Source organism: Dioscorea cayenensis, chromosome 17, assembly GCF_009730915.1.
Source record: "Dioscorea cayenensis subsp. rotundata cultivar TDr96_F1 chromosome 17, TDr96_F1_v2_PseudoChromosome.rev07_lg8_w22 25.fasta, whole genome shotgun sequence".
NCBI classification, from domain to species: domain Eukaryota; kingdom Viridiplantae; phylum Streptophyta; class Magnoliopsida; order Dioscoreales; family Dioscoreaceae; genus Dioscorea; species Dioscorea cayenensis.
Genome location: NC_052487.1, coordinates 6,601,960 through 6,620,915, shown reverse-complemented (window position 1 = coordinate 6,620,915; position 18,956 = coordinate 6,601,960). Strand labels below are relative to the sequence as shown.

The window sequence follows — 18,956 nt, the reverse complement described above, 5'->3', positions numbered from 1 at the left end:
GGTGTATTACCCACGGATTGGCCACTAAAAGAATATCACCCACGGAATCAATCCATTTACATCCAAATGAATTCCGTCACTAAAACTCTTATATTATATTATTAATTATATTTATCCTGCTTGATTTCCTTGTACCAATACATATAAGAACAAAATGGTGGTCTACCACAATATTAAATACTGTCAAAGTGGTACATACATCACTGATAAATAACAAGTCTTAACCAGTACTAAACATAGCAGATACCATATGTATAGCATATATTAATCTTTTTAATATTCAAAGTGGTGGTCTCCCAGTGTCTTTATCCTGCGAGGTAGGCTGAGAAGGTCCTATTGAAGCATTTGTAAACATACGCGCAGGATTAAACATTTCCATCATTTGTTCAAGATACTTCTTGATATCCGCCGTATCGCTCGCTTGCTTCTCTACTTTATCCTCTAAGTTGATTATTCTGTCTTTCACTAGTGTCACTTCTTCACGTAAATTGTCAATTTCAACTGGAGTTTGTTCACGTTCATGATTCGGACGACTACAAGCCGAGTATGATGCATCTCCAGCATTGATGGAAGTAGATATGAAATTCTTACCACGTGGCGTGATTCCAAACCCATAGAAATGAGTGCGTGTAGTACCTTGCCCCCCAATTGCATCACACCAAACTTCTGGGTCAAACTCAGGATGATTGGCTTCATCAGGACCATACTTTTGACTCATTGAAGAAGTATAAGCTTCCTATAAAAAAATAACAAACCAATTAGATCAACATATACTTCAAAATTAATTTATAAACTAGCTAGTTGCAATTTCATTAATATACATATCAATGATCCTACATTTCTACATCACAATAAAAAGTTGACAATAAAAAAAAAATTGTGATGTAATAATCCCCATACAAGAAGCATATTCAGTTTTTGTCACAAGAAGCATGCACAAATAGAAATACATGCAATTGTAAGAAAACGTATGTAAATTCTCCTATATGGCCATGATGGAAAGCACACCATGATTAAATTCTATAAATACTATCTCTAAAAAAAAGTAGCACATTTATTCACCAATAAAGTGAAAAGAAATATTAAGAACATAGACAACCACATAAGAAAAGAAGTGCACATTATCAAAGGCATACACTTACACAGACATTCTTGGACTTATGATCAACAAAATCACCTTGACCTTTCTCACGTTTGTGGGTGCGGTTGAACAATTCTCCATAGGTTGGTTTTCGGTTTAGTTGTTTTTCCTACATGACAATATTAAATAAGAGATTATAAAGACACGTTCTAGTAAAATTTAAAATATGAATTGTGTACATACCATCCTCTCCGCATGAACCATAAAAGGGATCGATCCACCGGTATGCTTGGTGATGCTTCCATCCTTCTCAGTCATCCTATTTCGCTTGCCATTAATTGATCGATTTTTCCATGCATCCGTAGTCCACACATCACTAACCAATCGATCCCAAATGTCCAGTCGAATCCAACCTACATTGTAACCTTTGCACTTTGAAATTTCACTAACACCAAAATGTCTCATTGCCCGCTTCCTTTCTTCTTCCAACATACCACGCAACCGTTCCTTGCACGTAGTCTCCCAAATTGCTCTCACAACTTTTGCTTTCTCAATAGGCCACATAAATTTTCCCTACCAAATAAGACATGGGTAAAAATTTCACCATTAGATTATCTTGTTGCAGAAGTAGAACAAGACATTTAAGAATATCATAGAGTGTGTATTGGGCTATAAGATTAAAAAATAATATAATAATAATGTCAAAAGACCGTAATATTAAGAAATAGAACAAGGCATGATTCAAATACTCATCTGTGTTCCTGATTTAGAGCTATGAATTCCACCCCACTCTCATATAGTTAACTATAGTTTATTTTTAGAGTTATCTTAATGAATTTTTCATATCTATCCACATGACTTGGTAAGTATCTTCAAGTGATCATGTATATACAATTAGAAAAGAAAACTAAACAAGCTTGAAATTCATGCATGAGATCATCGTTTATTTGTCCACGTATCTTTTACATGCATGTTTGATAATTAAATCTTCAACTATAGAAATCAGTTTACCAAGTCATAATCTTTTTATGTTATGTGTACATTGTCAATGTAAGCGCATGTATTATGTTATGTGTATAGCTTAAATAAAATATGATTTACACCTTATTAAAATACCAAACAAGAGCATATTGGTAGCAAGAATCAAAGTTATGCAAAAAGAGAGAAATAAACACCTCAAATTTTGCCCACATCTCATCTTTGATAGCTTCGAGAACTTTCTTCCATGTTGGCCATGCATCGTTGAAGTATAATTGGATACACTTTGTAATTGTTCTAACAATTTTAGGGTCTACAAATTTCCTATCATCGTAAGAAAAAATATAAGGAGGAATTCGCCTATATTAGTCAAGTATGACTTTGGCACAAATAAATAAAATAACCATCAAAAACATGATTGTCCATACAATAAGGGCAAGATAATTTTCCATGATGATCGGAAAGGATGATCGGGAGGCAAGAACTGTCTTCGGAAAGGATGATCGGGAGGCAAGAACTGTCTGTGACAATCAAAAAAACATGATTTTCTGCCATGTTTTAGATTGAATGACTTCAAATTTGCCATACAATAAGGGCAAGATAATTTTCCATGAGTGCTCCATCCAGATAACATACCATACGCAGGAAAGTCACTAATTGTCCACATTAATGCTGCCCGAAGTAAAAAATGATCTTGCCTATAATTATCGAAGGTTCGAACACCAAACTGCCACAAAATTAGCAACTCATCTATTAAAGGTCTCAAGAAGATATCTATGTTCTGAGATGGACTATTTGGCCCAGGAATTATCATATTAAGGAATAAATATGGTTGCTTCATACATAGCCAAGGAGGTAAATTGTATATGACTAACATGACTGGCCAACAAGAGTATGGTCTCGCACCTTGCTTAAAAGGAGCAAACCCATCTGTGCATAATCCTAATCTGATATTCCTCGCTTCACTAGAAAAAGACTCATGTGTACGATTGAAGTGTTGCCACGCCTCTCCATCGGCAGGATGATGTAACTCTCTTGGAGAACTTTGATTATGTGCATGCCATGTCATATTCTTTGCAGTTTTCTTTAACATGAAAACCCTCTGAAGCCTAGGTATAAGTGGGAAGTATCGCAAAATCTTATAAGGAACGTTTGAGACCCTTCTTTCACTTGTATTACTTGATTTGTATCGAGGATGACCACATACGGAACAGTATTCCAACGCTTCAAATTGTCCATTAAACAACATGCAATTGTTGTCGCATACATCAATTTTGACATATCGAAGGCCAAATGCCGCCATCTTCTTCTTCATTTGGTAATAATTCTCTGGCAAGTTGTTATTCTCTGGTAGTATATCCTTTATGATGACCATTAGACGATTGAAACAGTTTTGGCTAATATTGAATTCAGATTTGCAATTTAACAGTTGTGACACTGCCGATAGTGTCGTGTGTTTTGTACAACCAGGCCACATCGGTTCGGCAAAGGCATCATTCGAAAGAAAGGAAAAAGATGATGGCCTTTAAACTAGGTTCATGATCCATAGACATTGAACCACCATCACAATTCCAGACTTTTGATCAACATTAGAGTAAAAAGCATCCACGACCATATTAGCATATGGATTTTTCAACTTCCATCTGTATAATTGTTCAACTTCCTCTCTTACTCTAGATGATTGCCCAACACCAGACAATGGATCATTACAAAAAACGTTATAGTATAAGTGTCGCCGCACATCATCGTGTTCAAGAAATGAATGCTTTTGACATTTCAAACATGGGCACCTAATTCTATCACCACTAGTAAACCATTGATCATTCATTGCAAAAGTTATGTACTCTTCTACTGCCCCCATATATTGGTCTGTGATATATCCATTTCTCGTCTAAACGAGCACATGCCCAATATCCATCTTTTAGCCATTGTACAAGCCTAAATGATTTAAAACACAATGAAGTAATGTTTAGGGCTAATAATATTTGATATTAATGTTTCTTGCTCTTTAAAAGTGATAGTGAGTTATTTTCATCTCTGATGAAATATCAATCATTTTATTAGATTTTATTAAACAAAATATGAAATACATGTTTTCGAAGGTACCCAACGGAATATTTAAAAATGCAAAATTTTGTTTTTTCAGTGAGACATGATTCGCATGGCTAATATTCCCATTAATGTATTGATCAAAATTACCATAGCATTAAAATCAATCAAAGAAGTCTCATATATGACAGAAAGTGCATATCTAAACGAGCATACACTTACACAGACATTCTTGGGCGTATGATCAACAAAATTACATTAGCATGAAACCATTATTTTTAGCATCAATATTTCTTTGAAAAGCCATTAAATTCATGAACCAAAATTTATACACAAGACAAAACACACTTTCCATGCATTGCATGCTAAATGAAAAATACCAAAAATAATAATAAAACAAATAGTTAAACATACCTTGAATCACGGATGGGTTCCTCTCAACAAAAATTTGAAACAATTACAAAAATAGTGTACAAACATGAGACCGAGGGACAAGAGAAAACCACACACTAGATCAAATAATGTAGATGGCCACTAAAAATAGAAATAAATGGGTGTTGTGGAAACACCCATACCTCATGCAGCTTCAAATTACAATCTAGTATTTGCGTAGATGACCTTTCTCAAGTTTTGAATATGCTTGATCAACCTCTGTGCTTGAAATGATAAATTAGGACCTGAAAAATTATATAATAGTATTCATTAACAACTGCATTTATAAAGTCATTTATTTATTTGATCTTATCTTTTTGAGTTCAAAGGTGCAATCATGTTGAGGATGACAGACAGATGAAATTCAAGTAGGTGAAAACTTCAAGTTTGTTGTAAACTTAGATACAACTCAAACCCTGACAAACGCTAAGTTTGATAAGGAAGTGGAGTCTGAATCAGAGTTATATTTATAAAACTAAATTAATTAATTTAATTGCAGAATCTGATCATTTTTTATTCTGCACATTGAAAATGACTTGGTACCATCCAGTCCCCACCAATGGCCGTCAAGAGTGATCACCAAAAATCATATTCCTTCAATTCGGCTCCTCACAAAGTATCATTTCAAAACTAGGAAAAATTCTTCTATATTCTCTGTTTCCTTCAAATTCATTACAAATTAGACAACAAAATCAAATTTTTAGAAAAACTTTGTTAAACATGGAACTATTACAACATACAAAAACTAAAAAACTCAAATTTCAAAACCAAAGCTTCATTCCCATGATAAACTCACCAAAATTTGAAGGCATTAGAGAAGGTGAAGGATAGCTCACCGCAAGTCCTATAGCTCCAAGGCCAAAAACAACAACCAATGATCCCTTTGCTGGTTTTGATACATTCAAAACACCACCAAGGCCTTCAAAGAAAACAAAGAACTTGAGCAACAATGACATACATCAGTTAATGAATGGAAACATGAACCAAGAGTTTTTCACCTGATGAAATGCTACAACCTGATGAGATCTGGCAGTGGCGCCATCGGCGGAGATGAGGGCCGGCGGTGGCAATGAGGCTATCTTGTGAGAAGGAAGAAGGGAAGAAGCCAAGATTTTTTTACAATGAGGGATAAGAAAGGAAGAAGGAAGGGCTAGGTTTTCTTACACAATCAACAATCTCCACCATTGATAATAATGATCAATGGTGGAGATTAATCCAAACTAATAATTTAATATAAAATATATATTTTAAATGTTCACTACTAATCACTATTTATACATATACAAATATTTTATAATTAATATTAATTTAACATTAATCATATAAATTAACTAGTATTCTTTATTTCATTATCACAAAATTATTTAAAAGTATTTTCTTGATAATAACTTACATAGATAATTATTTTTAACATAAATCAAAATTAAAATAAATAATTTTAGATGAGGGCCGGCGGCAGCCCTAGTCTTTTAATGAGATTAGGTTTATTTTAAAAAATATATATTATTTTTTAATATAATTTTATCATTTAATCTTTCATTAAAAATCTAATATAACAATAATAAATATAGGAGGTTTAAATCAACACTATATATTCATTCATATTACATTTTCTTATAATTATATAAAATAAATTAAATAAATATTTTATAGATGAACATTAAAATATTTTATAATTATCTTTTGATAAATTGATATATTATAAATCTATAGTAACAATAATTAAAAATAAATTAATATCTTAATAAATGTCATCATAAAATTATTTTCTAGATCAATATCTTATCTTTTTATTTTTTATATATAATATAGTTGTAATATTTTATTTTTTAAATATTTTGTTATAATCTAAATATAATCAAAAGTTAGTTTTTAGATATTTTTAAAAACTATTACTAATTATTATTATTATTATTATTATTATTATTATTATTATTATTATTATTATTATTATTGGTATTAGTATTATTAATAATAGTAAATAATAGTTTATATTTGAAAGTAAGTTAATAATATTTATTTTTATCAATGTTTACATTAATTTAATGGAGTGATGGATTCTCATGTGATTTGAAATTTTTGAACCAAGGGTAGAGATGATTTTTGGACAAGAATCAAATGGTTGAGAGTAAAGCCCACATATTTATTTAATTAGCAAATTATTAATAATTAAATGGACATTAGTATAAAAAAACAACTAAAAATTGTAAACTTATATTAATTATCTTGCATATTTTTTTAATATTTCTAAATTTTTGTAAATAATTTATTAACTAAATAAAAAAATTAGAGATTAAAAATTGAGACCATGATTTCATGAATTAAAAAAAGCCTTTTTTTATTATTTTTTTAGTTGAAAAACGTATTTATATTAAATATATATACAATTAATTCTAGCGTTACAATCTCCCATTATTATTTAATTATTTTTTTAATTTTAATATAATAATTTAAATTAGAAATAAAAAAAATATAGTGGGAGGGTTAATAACCCCGCATCGGGGTTAGCACTTAGTAACCCTCGCCAGGGGTTATATCTCCCATTTAAAAATAATTGATTATATTATTGTTTTTATTAATTTTAATATAATATTTAAATAATAAGAATAAAAAAATATAGTGGGATGGGAGGGGTTGATAACGCCGGCATCGAGGTTATTGTCAATCTTATAATAATAATTTTCAAAATATTAACAACTTATTTTAAATCATAGAAATAAAATTAATTCTTTTCACCAATGGAATTTCCAACGGAAATTATCACTGACGAAATTTTCCGTTGGTGATAAAATTATATTCCGTCACTAATATGTTCTGAGGTGTTAAAAATTGTTCGTTGGAATTCCGTCACAAATTCCGTCAGTGATATTGATATTACCAATGGAAAAAATTCCGTTGGAAAAATTCCGTCAGTGATGCGACTGGTTTCTTGTAGTGATTGTTGTAAAAATTTACACAGCAGATGTGAATGAAATTGCAGCTTTCAATAAATGAAAACCTTTTCCCACTTTTTACCATGATAACATCAATTGTTTACTACCATTAATCAGTAATGCTCACAATCCTGTATGCACAAATCAAAGCTCTCTGAGAATAGCCAAGCTGTGTTAAACAAATGCACTGATTTACCGTTAGTGGATTATTAACGCTAAAAGGTATATCACATGATAAATTAACTAATATGTGTAATGCATTTGCAAAAAAAAAAAAAAAAAAAAAAAAAAAAATTGGGTTCTTGTTCAACAAACTATGTTACACAAAAAATAAATATTACAATCACCTTAATATTAACAATCTAATTCTGAATAAATCAAGCACAAAAAAAGGAACAACATTTTCCACTGGGTTGTAGGGCATGTCTCTTGTGTGGAATCTTAAAAAGCTTCAACATGCGGTGAAATAGACCTCCCAATCACACAAAATTGTTGAATATATGCAACATTGTCAATGATATTACCCTATCTTCACAAGGCCTCGTCAACCAGTGCCTTGCGCTTGGGAAAGTTGAAACTCTCCAGAACAATGGTGATAAGAAGAAGAATAAGAAGTAGAAGAAAGGGACAAGTGCTGATTAATTTATTGGGTGAGGTGTCGGTTGTTTTGCCGATTCAGCTAATTAATATGACTTAGACAAGCCAAGTGAGCTTGATGAGGTGGATATCAGCTGCTGACTCAAATTTTCCCATGGCCACATGGGCTATTAAGCACTGAAAAGTCTCGGGTGATTGTCCGGTGAAAGTTTTTATAACTTGAGTGACTACTTTCATATATTTTGAATTTGGATGACTAAACTAAAAATAAGGCAAAATTGGGTAACTTCAAAAAATTAATTATAGCTTTTTTTAATAATTTTATATTTATTTTTTTAGTTTAAAATTGAAAACGAAATAATAAATTAATAATGTAATAACACAATCAAATATTTAATTAATAGCTCAGTTATTTTATTTTTAAAAACTATTATAAAAAAACGGACTTTAATTCTGTTGAGTAGAAATTAAAATGATTCTTTTGAACAAGTCTTACCTTGAGCAACTCCAATGTAGCTATGATTGATTTAATAAACATATATTATCTTAATTAAGAGATGAATGTTATAAAGATATATATGTGCATGAGGCTGGTTACAATAACTCAATTAATCTAAAACGTCCAATTTTATTTCTACTAGCACCCAGTTAATCTAAAATGTCCAATTTTATTTCTACAAGCACACATAGCTAAGTTAAAAACAGAATATAACAACTCAGTGGTTGCTGGCACAATGATTCAATAACTTGTAACTGTTCTATTTTCTCTCTTTAAACTTGTTTCTTTTCTATCTCCCTTTTTAAAATCTAGGACCTTCTAGTAACGTGATGACTCCTACTTATATATATATATATTACATTATATATGGTTCTTAATATCTAAAACAAGCGCAAAGATTAAGAAGTAGTAATGCAGTGAAAATATTATTAGCCATGGTTCATAATATAGACACCATTCCCATATATAGTGCACGCAGAACCTTTATTCTTCAAGTGCCATGAGATATATTATAAAATATCTGGTCATCAAGTCCTGATCACTTATGTTTCTTCTCTTTCCCACCCTTCTGCATTCCAATTCGGAAACATAAGAACCAACTAATCATTAGAATAACAGCGAAAACTGGTTCTAGATATGAAATGCATGCATCTATCTTATTTTGCTCATTCACTCTTGTAGAAGATGCCGACTTGAAATGAGAAAATAAGAAGAAGAAAAGAGAAGGACGGGAGAGATGCACAGCTTTAATCTCACAGGTTTTATTTCATCTTATCAAAAGCTAGATTACAAGCTGTATATATAGACTAACAAAACCATCTAGATAAGCTATGAGACGTTTATCTTATCAAGATAAATTCAAAAAATAAATACTCTTCTTATCTAATCAAATCAACATAATTAAATAATATTAATCTTATCCAAATAAATCTACAAGATAAACTAATACAAACTTCAAACATCTATGCGTTAGATCCAAACAACCCAAGTCTTGATTATTTCCAACAAACTCTCACCCTAATCTAGACTTGGTTGTGTTAAGTCCTTGACTCCAATTAACAGGCGCATCTCTGAGAACTTCACCTTTGTAAGTGACTTAGTGAGAATTTTTGCACGTTGTTCTTCTCCATTTACATGCTCAACAATAATCTCCCCTCTTTCAACACATTCACGAATAAATGGAACCGGGTATTGATGTGCTTACTTCTCCCATGGAACACTGGATTCTTCATCAGTGCTATCGCTGATTTGTTATCAACATATAGCTTGACTACTTATGGAGGACGCCTTCTCACTTCACTCATCAATCCCCTCAACCATATCACTTGACAAGAGGCTGCTGTTGCTGCCATGAATTCAGCTTCACATGACTACAATGCGACACTCTTTTGCTTCTGTGAACCCCATGAAATCACACTTTTATTGACATAAAACACCATCCCACTAGTGCTTCTTTCGTCATCAATATCGCTGGCCAAACTACTATCACAAAACCCAATAATTTTGCCATCACCTCTACTTGTGTATTCCAAACCAAATTCAATTGTACCTTTAATATACCTTAATATTTGCTTTACATCCTTTTGGTGTAGCATTGTAGGCTTCTCCATGCATCTACTAACCATCCCTACTGTATATGCAAGACCAGGTCCAGTGTGTAGCATGTATATTAGGTTTCCAATGGCACGCCGATATTCAGTTGGATCAACAAACTCTCCCTTGGGATATTTTCCAAGTTGTAGTTTTGGTTCCATGGGGCACTTACATGGGTTACAATCTTCCATGCCGAATTGTTGTAGGATCCTTCTAGCGTATCCCGATTGTTTGAGGGAAATTCTCTCTTCCTTTTGTTCCACTTCAATGCCCAGATAATAGGAAAGAAGTTCGAGATCAGACATCTCAAATTCATTCATCATCTGATGCTTGAATTCTTGGATGTCGATAGCTTCTGTTCCAGTTATAGTAAGATCATCAACATAAACTCCAATAATCAAAATATTAGACTATTTAGTTCTCACATAAACAGCATGCTCTTGGGGGCATTTAATAAAACCAAAGCTCTTCAATTTTCTATCCAACCGAAGATTCCAGGCTCGGGGTGCTTGGCGTAATCCGTACAGTGCCTTGAACAATCTGTACACCTTGTGCTCTTGTTGCTTCACTACATATCCTCTGGCTGAGTAACATAGACTTCTTCCAGTAGCTCTCCATTCAAGAATGCCGTTTTGACATCCATGTGATACACTTGCCACTTGCATTGAGCTACTAGTACAAGTAATAACCAGACTGTTTCGATTCTTGCCACTGGAGAGAAGACTTCCTCGTCGTCAATTCCTTGCCGCTGTACATATCCCTTTGCAACAAGTCTGGCTTTGTGTTTAACCACCTTCCCTTCTGAATCCTTTTTTAGTTTGTAAACCCATTTCAAACCAATAAGTTTATGTCCAGCTGGCAAGTCAGTTAGTGACTATGTCTTATTCTTTTCAATTGATGTAATCTCTTGGTCCATTACTTCAACCCATTGCTTCTCTTTGACTGCTTCAAAGGAGGTTACAGGTTCATGCATTTCAGCCTGTAATAGTTCCTCTGACAATGGATGTAATTTCTCTGTTTCTTCATAAATTTTTGCAAGAGATCAAAACTTACCTGGTTTATCATCATATGTGGATGATAAGTGCTTGTGCGATAAGAATGCGAAGCGTTCTTTCCTTATGTTGAGCATTACTTTTCTCAGGTTTTTACACTAATATATGTGTATTTATGTTACTTTCATACAGGTAGGGTTGTAATGTACTAATTTGGAGGAAATCTTGCAAAGGTTCAAACGTGGAGACATAGGTCGGGTTCGAGATGCGGGAATGTGTGCCAACCTCCTCGTATTCGAGTTAGTACAATCATATGGAGGGGCACAAAGGCAGTCACATTCAAGCATTCCGACTTATGCATATAGCATAAGATCTCCACCAACATGTCCGTTATTGAAGAAGCAAAGTGATCCATGACGTAAATGTGTGCCCGTTTGCGTTACCTCGATGAAAGCATGGATTCGGGAGTATTTCAGGCCGGTACAGTAGCAGGCAATGTAGCAAAAACAGTGTAGCACCACTGTTCACAGCCGGCCGAGAAAACTGGAAAACAGAGAATTCACACGGGCGTGTGGAAATTCCACACGCTCGTGCGAAAAATCCACAGGGGCGCTCACAGGGGTGTGTGGATTCCCGATTCTAGCCCTTTAAAAGCCGATTTCAGCCCCGATTTCAGCATTCGTTTCTTTATCGAGGAGGTTTTCTGTAGATTCATTGCTTTTACATTCGATTTCTTTGATTGTACTTAGCTCCATGGAGAGCTAAACCCCTAGTGGGTACTTGCACTTGAAACGATTATCCTAGGTGGAACAATATCCCGGTACCCCATCTTTATCGATTGCCTTACCTTCTCCTTTACTTGTGCTCTCTTTCTTATTGCTTTTACTTTTGTTAATTGATATCTTGTCACACATATCACTAATCATCTTTCACATAGTTAAGAAACAAATTAAGTGTTTTTATTCCCTACTCCCTATGGATACAATACCCACTCATCTGGGATTATTACTTCGAAGACCCCGTGCACTTGCGGGATTTACACAAGGGGCGTTCGTCAGTGGATGAATCTGGAGGACTCAAACTTCCCATAATGGCTAGCAATGTTGGTGCTACATCTATTGGTTTTGGCGTGGCCGAGGGTGAGCTTCTAGTGTCTGGAGCTACATCTGATGTCATAGTCACATCACTTGGCATCCCTGGTGAGTTCAATGTTCTTGCTTCCTTGTTTTCCTCAATGTCTGGTTCCTCAATGGAGAATGTGGCCCATATGTCTTGGTCATCTGTCACAGCCTCACTCCACATCCAACTTTTGCTCTGCTCAAAGATCACATCACGACTAATATGAACCTTGTTGTGATGTGGATCAAAAAGTCTATGCGCTTTACACCCAGCTTCGATGCCGAGATAGACCATAGGAATACTACGATCGTCAAGCTTCTTAAGGTGTGCAGCTGGTATCTTCATGTAAGCTATGCAACCAAACACCCTCAGGTGGTCCAAGCGCAGTTTTCTTCCAGTCCACGCTTCTTGAGGGGTTGAATCATGTAATGCTTTTGTAGTTGCACGATTTAAGATATAGACCGCATGCCGGACTGCTTCGCCCCAAAATCTTGAAGGCATCTGTGTGCTTTTCAGCAAACTTCTCGTCATGTCCACTACGGTTCTATTTCTCCGCTTTACAACACTATTTTGTTGTGGTGTATAAGGTGCGGTGAAATACCATTGAATGCCTTTGCTCTCACAAAATGTGTTGAATGTTTTGGATAAGAACTCACCCCTACGATCGGTTTTGAGTATCTTCATCTTATGACCAGACTCATTCTCCACAAGTACCTTGTACTTCTTGAATTACTCTAATGTATCACTCTTTGACTTGAGATATACACCCACATCATCCGACTGTAGTCATCGACAAAGAGTAAGAAGTATTTGTTCCCGGCTGCCGTTTGTGGAGTAATGGGACCACATAAGTCAGCATGTACTAGCTCGAGTCGCTCCTTAGCTTGGTATGTCGCCACAGTGGGGAATGGAAGACGTGGTTGTATAGCAATCGTGCAACCAGCACATACTTGCATCGGGTGACTAATCTTAGGCAACCCATATACCATTCCTCTGTTGACCATCATCTTGAGAGCTTGAAAATATACGTGTCCCAATCTTGCATGCCATAACCAAGCTGGGTCAGATATGTTTGCATACAAGCACACCGGCTCACACGTCTTCATCAACACTTTGTAAAGACGATTGGATGAACGTTTAACCTTTATGAGAAGTCTTCCTTGTGAATCATACAATCACAGGAAGGCACTAGCAATAACAACTTTGCTACCTCCCTCAGTGAGTTGGCCGATGCTTATGATGTTACTGGGCAGTGCGGGAATGTAATACACCTCTGTGAGAAGCCTTTGCTCTCCACCTTCAAACTGGAACAACTCTGTTCCTCTTCCTTTGATTTGCACAGTAGAGCCACCACCGAACCTCACATGACAATGGATAGAGTCATCCAGATCATGAAACTTGTTTCACTGGCCTGACATGTGATTGCCTGTACCATTGTTGAAATACCACATGTCAGAGCTTACATATGCCTCACCGTCGGCTCGTAGTTGCAGTTCCACCTTGTCTTCATTCAGTAACACCAATTTGCCTAACTCTGTGTTCATTGCTAACAATAGTGTTGGATCCTCTAACAATAGTGCTGGATCCTCCTCCTGTGTTTGTGCAAGGTGCGCCTCCTCCTCTTATTTCTTGTTCTTGCATTCCGAAGCAAAATGGCCATAAAGATCACAATTAAAACATTTTATGTGACTCTTATCACGACCCGTTCCAAAACCATGACCACGTCCACGGCCTCGTCCATGGCCGCGACCATCACTGCTGTTGGCATTTACTACTCGCCCCTTGGTAGCGGATGACACCTCTCCACCACTGTATTTTGCCGTGCCTGCCACTCAGCATGGGTTAACAAGAGCTGCCTGTTGTTTTTGCCGTGGCCACTGGGAAGACAAACACGTTCATCATATGCCTTCAAATGACAGATTGCCTCCTCAAAAGGTATAGTGTCAATGTCATAAAATTGCTCAATTCCAGCAATCACCAGGAAAAACTTGTTAGGGACAAAATCAAGCAACTTTTTAACGAGGGCAACATTCTCCAAGGTGGCGCCAAGGTTGCTATAGTTGGTCGCCATCCCGCTCAACTTACCAGTGAATTCATCAATCGATTCGTCTTCTTTCATGCGCAAGTTGTCAAACTCGCTCTTCAGAGTTTGCAAACGGGCCTTCTTCACTCTATCTGCTCCAAGGTACCTCGTCTTGAGGCTGTCCCAAACCTCCTTGGCTGTTTTCTTCATTGCGACCTGCAAAAGCACGTCCTCAAGAATGGACTAGAACAGGTATACCCACGCCATCTTATCCTTCTTTGGATCCACTGTCGTTCCGGTCACTAGTTCGATGGATTCCCAAACCCCTTGAGCATCCATTATCGCCTCCATCTTGATCGCCCATGTGTCATAGTTGGACGATGTCAACATTGGGTAATGAAACGACACACCGCCGCTTTCTTTCGCTGCCTGTTGGGTGGTGATCGCCATTGGTGCGAACCTCGGGTACTTGGGCATATACTAGCTCTGGTACCACGTGTAGAAGATGCCGACTTGAAATGAGAAAACAAGAAGAAGAAAATAGAAGGATGGGAGAGATGCACAGCTTTAATCTCACAGGTTTTATTTCATCTTATCAAAAACTAGTTTACAAGCTGTATATATATACTAACAAAACCATCTAGATAAGCTATGAGACGTTTATCTTATCAAGATAAATTCCAAAAATAAATACTCTTCTTATCTAATCAAATCAACATAATTAAATAATATTAATCTTATCCAAATAAATCTACAAGATAAACTAACACAAACTTCAAACATCTATGCGTTAGATCCAAACAACCCAAGTCTTAATTATTTCCAACAACTGTTACCTTCTCATCCTCACTCTCACTGCTGTTGCTGCTATCATCCTTGTTCTTGCTCTTACTCTTCTTTTCCTTCTTCTAATTCTTTTCTGACTTTTCTTTCTTTACTTTGTGTTCATCTTTAGGTGACTTACCTATGAATACAGTGTTATTATTTGCAGAAGCAGTGTTAATCTCCTTCTTTGTTCCCTTCTTCTTCTTCTCTTTGGTTTCGTTTGACTTGAGCTGGATTGCATCGTTCGCATGTACATCCTTGTGCTTTTGCTCTTCCTTTCGGTCACTAGGACCCTTCACCATTTTTTGGCTCATCATCTCTTTAACCTCATGAACAGCAGTATGCTCATGAGGGTGTTGAGTATTGGCTTCACGTATGGGATCATGTTGAGGCTTCTCTGCTTGAAGGGATGCCATGGCCTTGCGAGCTCCTTAATTTGGTTCCATGATCCCTAACCTTTGCTTATTTATAACAGTTAGTAAGTGTGGCATCTCATGAAAATTCCTTTGCTTCAATTATTTTTGCTTTCTTTTTGTGTATAAGAATAGCATCACTATGTTGTCATTATTCAAATACCCAGTTTCACTTATTTTTTGTCCCTTGTACTCCTCACCAAAAGTTATTATGTTCTTCAAATTTAAATTGAAGATAGAGATTTGAAAGTGATGGGCATTAGAGACAGAATTATGAAAGCAATTTGCCAAATGCCATTATTTCTTGAGCTTCCTTCATACTAGAGAATATGGGAGCAGAACATATAATAAACACTAGTGTAATTGGTGAGAAGTGGAAAACAATACTAGTTTCATGCATACCCCAAAGTATGGAAGTTTGATGACTGTACATTTATATGTTTTTAATATCACTTTATATAATCATTAAGCATGTATTAGAGTAGTTTTGTGTAACACGATACTAAATATGGTGTAAATAGTACTTTCAAGCATCGGGTAGTGAGAGAGCCAAAAGAAGCAATCAAGAACCAAAACAAGGAAGATGGAATTGTCTTGGTGATGAGTGTACAAAGTTCCATTATTTTATAGCATTTTGTATACTCATTGGGTATGTATATGTTAGAAATATATTGTGGAATTCGACGTTAAACATAGTGTGTTTTGTATTCTCAGGCCTCAGACAACACTTAAAGACGAAAGAGATAACCAAAAGAAGCATTCTAGACCCTAAACGAAGAAGATGGAACTCTCTCCACATCAATTGATTGAGGACAAGACAAACAGGATTGCTTACAGTCAGCTTACGGCCGAAAGTCTCTTCCAAAGAACCTTGCGGGTATACTTATGCCCATAAGGAGGAGTATAAAATCAAACCAGACGACCTTACATGTCACGCCCGGACCCGTGGGCCCACAGGAGGTGACAACCGCCGCAATGATCCCGAGGAGGGATACCCCGCTACTCAACCCTCAGGACGCCGCAAGACTGACTAATACACCTAGAATTCAACAATATATATCGTAGATATAGAATAGAGAGAAACAATGTTACACAACGATAGTAACAACAACAGCAACATCAGCAGTAGCAGCAACAATGACAGCAAGATACAGAAAATATAGAGGTTCACAAATACACAGGGAAATAACACTAATAACAATAGGAAATGCTAATACGCAAAAGTTTAAGAGTTATTTAGATACCAAACCATGCAACAAGGTTTTCTACACACTAATGGATCCATAGGACAATAGCATATTCCATGAAAAAAATAACATACATGAACTAAAAGAAGTACAGTAGAAGATAAAACAGTAGTAAATGCCCAGTACGTTGCCACACAGCCACACCTACTAGCTGCAACAGACTGGGAGGAAGAAAGAGGGATGAGTAACTAAAGTTACTCAATGAGGGGAGGTTAGCACAACTTTAGCAGAAATATACCAACAGCAATAATAATAATAAATCATCAAAATAAATACTTTACCAAAATAATACTAGTTTAGAAATATTATTATATATATTATAGATCTTATAAAAGAAGTAAAATAACATAATATGATACCAAGAAAACCGCTTTTTACCCCAACTATGGTTTACAACACCAAAACCACAAAACATAGTTTCAAATACAAGTAAAAACAACTAAATGTCATGGTTCTGAAATAAATAAGCACAATACCCAACACTCACCCAGCATAACATGGTCTAGAAAACTCTCTAAACCTTCGCTGTGGCCATGGCTAGGTTTAGAGCTGCAAAGGTACTCATGTCCTTGATGTTGACCCATCAGTTCACCGGTTGGTGACTCAGGCTACCCGATGAATATCCAGTCAAGGCTCTACACTCCCACCTGAACTGGACCTCGTAGTAATCAGTCGGTCAGCACACCACCTCAACAGACTGGCCGTAGAGACCGTCTACTGCAGTAGGATATCACCATACAATCACCACAATGAACACAACTCCACTTTGAGTATAATAGCCATCCATAATCATCAATCAACAATACCTTGACCATTTGCACGAGGAAATGATAAAAGCACAAGTAAAGCTCAAACTTTATAACACAAATCGATTTACAAATTCCAACACAAGAAACAACATGGAAATCTTTTCCTTTCAACAATTCAAAATGAGTTTCAAGCCTTAGATTTCACAAAATCCATGATTTTCACAACAAATTCCAAGTTTCACACAAAACAAGGATTTCACAACTCATTGATATATATATCAATCACATATCCAACGATAACAAATCAAATACCAAACGAGACATCCAAGATCTTTCTCAATAATAACTATCATTCACCAAAATGCTAAACAAGGATAAACCAATAAAACTCACTTAAAACATGATATATATATATCTAGCTATTGGTATTCTTCTAATAAAGCGATGCTCAACAATTCCACTCACCGAATTGGCGATTTGTCTTCCTCGCAAGCTAATCCTCGGCTAAATCTTTGCCTCGAGCCAAGACTTCTTCTCCTTGCCAAAGCATAACAAAGCACAATAATAATTAGCAAAAATTAAATCAAACAAGGAAACCCTAAGTTTTCTAACAAACAACCCTAAATTGATCCTAAGGTTGGCTCAAAGCTAGGTCTAAAGGTTACCAATGAATTCCTAGGGATTTTAGCTTCACTCTAGTGCAAAGAAATCAAAGAAACAACTAAAGATTGTCGGTGCTACAGTAAACTCGGAATTTCTACAGTAAACCAGCCCATAAACAAGGATTTTCTCCCAGTTTACAACACTAAAACAAGAAATTTCTTCACAAACATTCTTATACATGAATAACAAGTCATTGGCTTCAATTTGAGCCTATAAACAACAAAATCCATGAAGAAATCTAGGTTTTAAAAATCTTTAAAAACAAAGAAATACAAGGAAAATACGGGATAAACTTAGATCAAGGTTCATACCGTATTCAAGAGGATATGAGAAGGAGAATGGAGACTTTGGTTAGTCTGAAAACCTCGCCAGAAAATTTTTAAGAAAAGAGTAAGGTTCGGCCAGAAACAAGGAAAGAAGAAAAAGAAAAAAGGAAGAAAGGTTTTAATGAGTAAATATCGTGATGGTACAGTGACTAGAATGCTACAGTGCTGGACTAGAAAATCTACAGCAAAAACTGGTTATAACATTATAGGTAGGACTTAAGCCTGTAAAGAGGCCCGTAAGGACTATTTTGAGGAGCTTACGAGTAGAGCTTACGCTTGTAAGTACGCTGCAAGAGCAACATAGAGAAGCTTATAGTCTAATGTTTATGGCCGTAAACTGGACCGTAACACAAAATAGAAGACTTTACGGATGGGACTTAAGGTCATAAGTATTCCTATAAGGCTTATAGCCGATCATCTCCAGCTTCTTACGGCCA

The 18,956-nt window shown here is 35.5% G+C and overlaps 1 protein-coding gene across 4 annotated transcripts; it reads right to left on the bottom strand.

Annotated features, from left to right (window-relative positions):
- Nucleotides 1-253: 253 nt before the first annotated feature.
- Nucleotides 254-5,671, bottom strand: LOC120281410. Of its 4 annotated transcripts, none has more exons than XM_039288252.1 (7): nucleotides 5,539-5,671; nucleotides 5,337-5,459; nucleotides 4,684-4,785; nucleotides 2,257-2,383; nucleotides 1,325-1,654; nucleotides 1,143-1,250; nucleotides 254-736 (listed from the first exon to the last, which is right to left on the bottom strand). In XM_039288252.1, exons 3-7 carry the CDS (start codon nucleotides 4,686-4,688, stop codon nucleotides 281-283), a joined length of 1,026 nt encoding a protein of 341 aa, XP_039144186.1. In that variant the 5' UTR covers nucleotides 4,689-4,785; nucleotides 5,337-5,459; nucleotides 5,539-5,671; the 3' UTR covers nucleotides 254-280. The 4 variants fall into 4 exon arrangements, with proteins under 4 accessions (XP_039144186.1, XP_039144187.1, XP_039144188.1 ...); XM_039288253.1 differs by having other exon boundaries at nucleotides 5,377-5,459; XM_039288254.1 differs by having other exon boundaries at nucleotides 5,557-5,671.
- Between the last annotated feature and the right edge of the window lie 13,285 nt (nucleotides 5,672-18,956).

Excerpts from the sequence above, each read along its gene's own strand:
- LOC120281410 (XM_039288251.1), bottom strand. The coding sequence starts at position 3,434 with ATGGTCATCATAAAGGATATACTACCAGAGAATAACAACTTGCCAGAG. Across the intron at positions 1,655-2,256 it reads AGATGTGGGCAAAATTTGAG|GGAAAATTTATGTGGCCTAT; the intron begins GTGTTTATTTCT and ends CTTATTTGGTAG. Across the intron at positions 737-1,142 it reads ATAAGTCCAAGAATGTCTGT|GAAGCTTATACTTCTTCAAT; the intron begins GTAAGTGTATGC and ends ATTTTTTTATAG.